At 38.9% G+C, this 9,253-nt stretch overlaps 1 protein-coding gene across 4 annotated transcripts in view; it reads right to left on the reverse strand.

Annotated features, from left to right (window-relative positions):
- MTUS1 (microtubule associated scaffold protein 1) overlaps positions 1-8,645 on the reverse strand; it is a 115,745-nt gene extending 107,100 nt beyond the window's left edge. For all 4 annotated transcript variants that reach the window (XM_047092140.1, XM_047092141.1, XM_047092138.1 and 1 more), the window contains exon 1: positions 6,561-8,645. In XM_047092140.1, coding sequence (XP_046948096.1) covers positions 6,561-8,645 — 2,085 coding nt within the window. The remainder of the gene's footprint in view (positions 1-6,560) is intronic.
- Between the last annotated feature and the right edge of the window lie 608 nt (positions 8,646-9,253).

A 9,253-nucleotide genomic window follows, 5' to 3' on the forward strand; every position in this document is an offset into this window, starting at 1 on the left:
AATGAAAACCTACAATGGCCCAAAATCTTTGAGATGCAACAAGAGCTGTTCTAAGAGGGAAGTTTATAGCAATACAGGCCTAATGAAGAAGAAAAATTGCAAGCTAACAACCTAACCTTGTATCTGTAAGAGCTAGAAAAAGAATGACAAACAAAACCCAAAACAGCAAAAGTAAAGAAATAAAGATTAGAGCATAAATGAAAGATACAGAAAGAACAACAAAAACAACAACAAACATACATCAATGAAACCAGGAGCTGTTTCTTTAAAAAGATCAACAAAACTGATAAACCTCTAGCCAGATTCATCACAAAAGAAGAGTCAAATAAACAATTTTACCAAGGAAAGAGGAGAAATAAGAACCAACACCACAGAAATACCAACAACTATAAGAGAATATTATAAAAAACTACCTGCCAATAATTTGGACAACCTAGATGAGATGGATAAATTTCTAGAAACATAAAACCTACCAAAACTGAGGCAGAAGCAAATAGAAAATTTGAAAAGACCAATGACACGCAATGAAATTGAATCAGTAATCAAAAAATTCCCAACAAACGAAGTCCAGGACCAGATGGCTTCAAAAGTGAATTCTATGAAACATTTAAGGAAGAGTTAATACCTATTCTTCTCAAACCATTCCAAAAATAGAGGAATTAAAACTTCTAAATTCAGTCTGTGAGGCCAGCATTACCCCAACACCAAAACCAGATAAAGACACTCCAAAAAAAGAGAACAACAGGCCAATATCTCTGATGAATATAGATGGAAAAATCCTCAACAAAATACTGACAAGCCAAATCCAATAATACACTAAAAATTAATCACCAAGATCAAGCGGGGCTTATTGGTGGGATTCAAGGGGGATTCAATATTCACAAATCAACATGATACATCACATCAAGAAGAGAAAGGGAAAAAAATAAGAAATAGGATAAAAACCAAATCATTTCAATAGAGGCAGAAAAAGCATCTGACAAAGTACAATAGTCATTTACAATTAAAAAAAAAAACCCTCCGCAAAGTAGGTTTGGAGGCAACATTGTCAACATAATAAAGGGCATATATAAAAAACCCACAGCTAACATCATACTCAATGGGGAAAAACAGAGCTTTTTGCCTAAGGTGAGGAACAAGACAAGGATGTCCACCCTCACCAGTTTTATTCAACATAGTACTGGAAGTCCTAGTGAAAACAATCAGACAAGAAATAAAAGGTATGCAAACTGGTAAGGAAGAAGTAAAACTTTCACTATATGCAGATGATATGACACTATATACAGAAAACTCTAAAGACCCCCATCAAAAACTACTAGAACTGATAAATGAATTCAGTAAAGTTGCAGGATACAAAAAAAAAAAAATGTACAGAAATCAGTTGCATTTTAAGTTTATTTATTCTGAGAGAGCGCAAGCAAGGAACAGAGAGAGGGAGATAGATCACACAAACCATGAAATCATGACCTGAGCTGAAATCAAGAGTCAGCTGCTTAATCGACTGAGCCATCCAGGCACCCTATGAAGTCTGTTTCATTTCAATACACTAATAATGAAGCAGAAGAAATAGAAATTAAGGAAAGAACCCCATCTACAATTGCACCAAAGATAATAATCTATCTAGCATTAAACCTAACCCAAGAGGGGAAAGACCTCTATCTGAAAACACTGATGAAAGAAATTGAAGAAGACACAAAGAAAGGGAAAGACATTTCCATGCTCATAGATAAGAAAAAATATTAAAATGTCTATACTGCCCAAAGCAATCTACACATTTAATGAAATCTCTATCAAAATACTAAGAGCATTTTTTTACAGAACTAGAACAAAAGAATTGTAATATTTGTATGGAACCACAAAAGACCCCAAATACCAAAAGCGACTGTGAAACAAAAAAACAAAACTGGAGGTATTGTAATTCCAGACTTCAAGTTATATTACAAAGCTATTAGTCACCAAAATAGTATGTTACTGGCACCAAAACAGACACACAGAGAACAGAACACAATAGACAGCTCCAAAATAAACCCACAATTATATGGTCAATAAACTTCAACAAAGAAGGAATGAATATACAATGAGAAAAGACAATCTCTTCAATAAATGGCGTTGGGAAAACTGGACAGCCTATGCAAGCACAAAACGAGACCACTTTCTTTTGCCATACACAAAAATATATTCAGAATGAATTAAAGACCTAGATGTGACACCTGAAACCATAAAAATCCCAGAAGAGAGCCCAGGCAGAAATATCTCTGACATCAGCAGTTAGCAACATTTTTCTAGATATGTCTCTTAAGGCAAGGAAAATAAAAACAAAAATAAACCACTGGGTCTACATCAAAACAAAAAGCTTCTGCACAGCAAAGGAAACAATCACAAAACTAAAAGGCAACATAAGGAATGAAAGAAGACATTTGCAAATAACATACCTAATAAAGGGTTAGTATGCAAAATATATGAAGAACTTACACAACTCAACACCAAAAAAACAAATAATCCAATTCAAAAATGGGCAGAACACATGAACAGACACAAAAAAGACATCCAGATGGCCAGCAGATACATGAAAATATCACTTATCATCAGGGTAATGCAAATCAAAACCACATTAAGATATTATCTAACATCTGTCAGAATGGCTAAAATCAACAACACAAGAAGTAACAAGTGCTGGTGTGAATGCGAAGAAAAAGGAACCCTTGTACGCTGCTGGTGGGAACCCAAACTGGTGCAGCCACTGTGGAAAACACAATGGAGATTCCTCAAAGAAGTTGAAAATGGAACTACCCTGCAATCCAGTAATCACACTACTGGGTATTTACCCAAAAAATACAAGAACACTAATTCAAAGAGACACACACACCTTTATGTTTATTGCAGCACTATCTACAATAATACAATAACCAAATTAAGGAAGTATCCCAAGTGTCCATCAATCGATGAATGTATAAAGAAAATGTGATGTGTGTGTGTGTATACGTTTGTGTATACACAATGGAATAGTATTCAACCATAAACAAAATGAGATCTTGCCATTTGCAACAACATGAATAGACTAGAGAGTATAATGCTAAGTGAAATAAGTCAATAAGAGAAAGACAAATACTGTATGAGTTTACTCATATGTGGAATTTAAGAAACAAAACAGAGGTGCCAAGGTGCCTGGGTGGCTCAGGTGGTTAAGCGTCCAACTCTTGATTTTGGCTCAGGTCATTATCTCAGGGTTCCTGAGATGGAGCCCCATGGCAGGCTCTGTGGGGCTCTGGAGACTGCTAACACAGAGCCTACTGTGGGATTCTCTCTCCCCTGTCTCTCTGTCCCTCCTCCACTTGCACTCTCTCTCTCTCTCTCTCTCTCAAAAATAAACACTAAAAAAAAAAAAAAAAAAAAAAGAGGAAGAAGAAGAAAGAAACAAAACAAATGAGCAAAGGGAAAACAGAGATAAACCAAAAAACAGATTCTTAACTACAGAGAATTGGTGGTTACCAGAGGGGAGGTGAGTAAGGGAATGGGTGAAGGGAATGAAGAGTAAACTTATCACAATGAGCACTGAGTAATGTACAGAATTGTTGAACCACTATATTGTACAACTGAAACTAACATTGTGTGTTAAGTATACTGGAATTAAAATTAAAAAATTAAAGTATCACAGGGTTGACTAAAAAAACCAATAGGGTAATATCCTAAGAACATTACATAAAATCGGCCCCCAAGAGCAGGTCAATGTCCACAAACTACAAACATCTACTTCTACATGAAGCTGGTTAAGATAATCTCCCAGAGAAAACCTTTTAAAAAGTAAACCACACTTTTGTTAAAGATTCACTTTTGTAAGCTGGTTACATCAAATTTACTCTGCCTTGCTAGCCTATATTCTGCCAAATTTTGAAACCTTGTGGTGTATGAAGCAGAAAGGGTCAGGATTCCAGTCATGAGCCCTGAGTCTGAATCTAGATTTTAGTTCTTACTAGCTCTGTATGTTTTAAATAATGTCTCTGAAGCCTTTAAATGTGGCTGACAACTGGCCCATTGTTACTGGAAAGAGTGAATGATGATGTATATATTACTGGGAAAATTTAATGACAGAATAATAATATACAAAACCTGAGCAAAGCGGTTCAGAGGAGCTATCAAAAAAAATACCAATTCCTTTCAAGTAATTCACCACCTCCTTTATCTAACACACAATCACCAATACATAACCTTTGTAATGGGTAGCTACATGCAACTAGTATCAAATTAAAATCAAATTCCTTCTTCCAAACAAGAATGTTTCTGAAGTTTCAGATAGACACTGACTCAGCAGCTGTGAGATTGTAGGCAACCTAAGAATTTGGTCAACTCAAGGCCTAATTTAGCCCAAGACCCCCAGAGCACACTGAAAACTAACACCCTTCCAGCACTGTCCCCTCATAGACCTAGGGAAGATTTACAACCTTTGGATCCTGTTTAAGTGACCAAGAAACATGGCAGTTTGAGTCAACATGAAGCAAGTGGTCACTCATTCGGTTCTCTACAATAAGAGCCTGTGGCCTGTCCCTTCCCCATGATACGTGCAAACATGTACAAGGCAAAACAGTGCTATTAGGAGGGAACTGCATTTAAGACATGGGTAAAGAATGAGGTTGGCTGGGTTTTTTCCAGAAATAAAAAGTGCTTCTTCCCCAAGATGTGCCAGGATCCATGTCAACCTGACGTTTCTAACACCTTACTTCAATATCACATCATGAACCTGAAAAACAGCTTTCTGCTTCCCATGTGCAGAACGAAAGCCTAAGATTTACTCAGTGCACACAGAAAAGCTTTTAATTTCACAATCAGACAACCAATTTATAGTCAAGCCAAATGTTTTTTTTTTTGTTTTTTTTTTAATTTTTTTTTCAACGTTTATTTATTTTTGGGACAGAGAGAGACAGAGCATGAACGGGGGAGGGGCAGAGAGAGAGGGAGACACAGAATCGGAAACAGGCTCCAGGCTCTGAGCCATCCGCCCAGAGCCCGACGCGGGGCTCGAACTCACGGACCGCGAGATCATGACCTGGCTGAAGTCGGACGCTTAACCGACTGCGCCACCCAGGCGCCCCAAGCCAAATGTTTTTTAGAGAGACTTTCAGTTGGGTGTAGATACGTAATGAAAGCCTCCCATAAATCAAGGAGGAATAAATGTATTGTTTTTTTATGTATAGCTATAAACACCAAACTAAGAACGTTGATTAGAATTACCAGAGGTTATAGTTTGATTTGGCAAAATATCAAAATACAAATGACATAAAACACGTTTCCTACGTTTGACTTGAAAAGAACTTAAAAATCGGAGTTTTAAAATAGACAATCGCATTAATTTAGACATCGTTAAGGTGTACCATTCTTCCCCAAAAGTCACAAAATCCAAAACATCCCTAAACTGATATAGCTCAAGAATATCTGGTCTTTCCTAACTTACTTCCTAAAAGGACCTAACAATTCCCTATGCACCCTGAAAACACTTCTGAAACAGACCTTGAACACTTCCCTACACCTTACGAGCTTCGTTCCTCTCCAACCTGAGCCCTCCACACAGAACACAGATACCTCACATCTGCCTTCCTACCTGGCACCCCGCTCCATTCCTAGCCCGGGGGGCCGGAGCCCAAGAAAGGTCGACATGGGGCCAAAAATACATGTAAGTCCCTTCTGCGAAAAACAGGACTGAGGACGAGTACACAAAGCCCAAGAATGGCCCGACAAATGTTCTTAAAACTCAGAAAACTAGTTTCTTCATGTTACTGACAAAGATACAGGTATGTTTAAAGAAAAATCATCTTTAATCCACCTGTGAATTTTTTGTTTGAAGGAGACTATCCTGTCTCCTCCGCCCCCTACACACACATCAAATATGTGACAGGTGCTACAGACAACAGACTGCTTTTTCACTGTACATGAATAAAAGGGGTTTATCTTAATGTACCAGGAATCATCAGGTTAGGGCTGCAAGAGACCTCAGGCATCGCCTAGTCCAATCCTTTCAGATCACATTAGCTGATCAGAGGCAGAATCCCGACACCCCCCCCCCCCACCGGGTTCACAGGAGACGACTCCCCTTCCCGGGGCAGCTTCCTCCACAAGAGACCAGGAGTTATTTTTATGTTGAGACTGTTTACCGGCTCTCCCCAGCCATTTCTTAAATGTGGCCCAACACATTTTAAAGTTCATAAACAAATCTCTTTTTTTTCCCCCTGAGATATGAAATATAATCAGATATTTAACTTCCAATAACTAATTACACCAAAATATAAAAGAAGCTTTCTCTTTCCCCTCATTAAAAGGAACATTGCCACTCAATACAAAATACTGTACTTGACGATTTTTTCCCCATATGCACTTTCCCTATCTTGTAGCCAATTAACACTCTGAAGTATATAACTAAGATGACAAACAATTACTGAATAAAATATTAACCCGAAAGCCAACTTGCACACCTAGTTTGGCTATATTATTGACTATTTGTGAAGACCAACTGCTAATGCATACTCTGCTCTCTCCAACCCTTCTCTGAAGTAGGCAAAAATCTGACTTACCAAAAACAGAGAACCATATTCAAAGGTCTCATTCATAATTTCCTTTTTTAGCTCTTGTTTTTCCATAGGTGGCCCATTTTCTTTTTCACCCTTCTTTTCAGGGCTAATCCCATCGATGTCAGAAGTGTATGTTATTTCCAAGCATTCTGTGCTTTCCATTTTAACAGGGAGTATGCCTTTCATCTTCTGAAAGAAGGTAGCCACGGACCCAGTCTCATATGCTGAATTAGAACTTGCTTTGTCAACATCTTCCTGATTCGATTTCATGGCAGATGTTGTTCTTGGAACCTTGTGTGAAGCATTTTTAGAATGAGTTGTAACATGCACAGCCTGGCTAGTAATGAGTTTATTAAATTGCTGCTTGTGTGTCTTGTTAATTAGGATTTCTGCTTTTGTATCTGCATTCAAGTCAGACCTTGGTGTTTTGCTCAAAGCTGTCAACTGTCTTGAGGAAGACACGGATAAGGGTGATGAGGCAATGGTTAGCTGAGATCTGGGTGTGACCTTTGATGCAGCAGGGTCTTTGGGCTGCAACACTGGTCTAGACATAACTTTTGCTTTGACATTCTTGAAGTTTGGTCTTGGGTAACTTATAATTTCGGTTTTTCTAACTTTGCTGCCTATTGGAGTATTCATTTTAGTTGTCAATTTTCCTAGATTAGGTTTACACGTGTTCACAGATGCCCCCTTCAAGCTCGGTACATTTCTAAGTTCTTGATGACTCTTCTCAACTTTACTACATTTCTCTGCCACTTCAATAGGTGAAATAGAAAAGGTTGTATTTGGGGGTTCTAGGACTGGTGTTGACATGCAAACCGTATTATTTGTGTTAATGACCGTATCATTTGCATCCCAACTCAGTTCAACTGACGAAGCCATCTTCTGTCCCAGTGGGCTAGTCAGTATCAATTCTACGGTACGATTTTGGGTTTCCAAATCCTTTTCATGAGAGGCATTGTGTGCATCTCCAGCCACCGTGACTTCATGTTCTGGGTTCAGTACTTGGGCTTCACTTTTATCAAAAGCTGGCACCAGTAAAGGGCATTCATCATCTTTAGGACAATTGGACACTGTTTCTCTGAGATTTTGGCCCATTTCCTTTTGCCCATATGAGGCCTGTGAATGTGTCTCACTATTTGGTTCATCTTTCGATAAACAAAAGAACTCTTGTAATACAGCCCCATTGGGAACATCCATGCCCTCAGAAACTGGTGTTGGAGCTTGTATCTCTTTTTCTCCAACTAATCCTTGCTGTGACCCATCTGTGTAGTCACTGGTGATCTGTCCTGTGGAATACTGACACTGAATGCCAAGATCTGGAACAACAATACCAGTTTGCATCACATTAGGAAATGCTATGTATGTTGTATCTTGGGCCTCTGCTGCTGTGGCTTGAGGGTTTTCAAAGCTGTCTTGATCATAATTCAATTCTCTCACATGTATCTTATCAGAACAGGGAGATGTAGAACAGGATAAAGATGGGTTTCCACTCCTCATGCCGGTCGGCTGCAGATTTCCAGTCGTATGCAAAGACTGACTCTTCCCAATGGCATGACGTGTTACGAAGGTGCAGTCAACATCATCCACTGTCATGTCAAATGTCTGGTTTGGCTCCAAGGCAGTAAGAGAATGTGGACAGTTCAAATCATCATCGTTGGGTTTCCACACAAAAGGCAACGATGTCTCAGCACTCTGGTCCCGTAATGATTCCAGGGAATGACAACGGTTAGACGGGTACTTTGGCTCCTCTGTATTCACAACGTGCACACAAGACTGACGTGTGGAGGCTCTGTGGGTGTCTAACACCTCCTTCCTAATCAACTCACTTGACGACTTTTGGTGATGAAGCACTTCTACACACTGAGGAGTTAAAGTATTGTTTTCATCAATGTCCACGGCAGAGCTGGTTTCATAATCAACCACCATGTCATCCGGGTTCACAGAGTTCCAACTCACACTATCGGCTGAGGAGTTTTGTGTATGTGGGGAGTTTGGGTTGTATGCACAGATATTTCCATTTTTACCACTGAGAAGTAAGGATAGCCGTTCATCTTCTGTCTTCTCATCTGAATTATCATCATTCATCCTGAATATCAACTTTAAGCCTCTGCCATCTTCTTTCTTCTTTCAATCCTTTCAAATGAAAGGAAAGGAAAAATTGTCTATCTCCTAGGTTTTTTAGCACAGTTGAAAGCTTCTAAGATGCTTTCAGGTTGTAATGATGTGTTGTTCCCTGGAAGAAATAAAGTGATCAGTTCAGGAAAGTATTAGAAAAATTAACAAGCCACCACTTCATTCGTTTCAACCACTTTATTCTTACCTTTGGAACCTCAACCTGCAGATAGGGGTAAAGTAGCTCAAGTTTCACATCTTTTCAAAAATGCTTTTTTTATTTGAGAGACTAGGGCAGAAGACAGAGACAGTGCTAAAATTTTCCCTGTGACTGACTTCACTTCTCAGATGCCTCCTCCCTATTCCCATTGGTTCTTATTTCTCAGAAGAGGGAAGGAAGCAAAACCTAATAGCCTTTCCTTGTTGGTTAACCATTGGTCCTAATTTGCTGAGGACGGTTCCAACTCATTCCTGCTGCCCCAACATCATCAGTAATAATGCCCTTTTCAGTTTCAGAAGGCCCCTTAGTGTTTGTGTGGAGAATGATTACCAGACAGACCTGGCAAACACAGCAAATAAGC

The sequence above is a fragment of the Lynx rufus genome, unplaced genomic scaffold (genome assembly GCF_022079265.1).
Source record: "Lynx rufus isolate CCGP_SWC_20201006 ecotype Redwood Valley unplaced genomic scaffold, mLynRuf1.p SCAF_3, whole genome shotgun sequence".
Taxonomy (NCBI): Eukaryota; Metazoa; Chordata; class Mammalia; order Carnivora; family Felidae; genus Lynx; species Lynx rufus.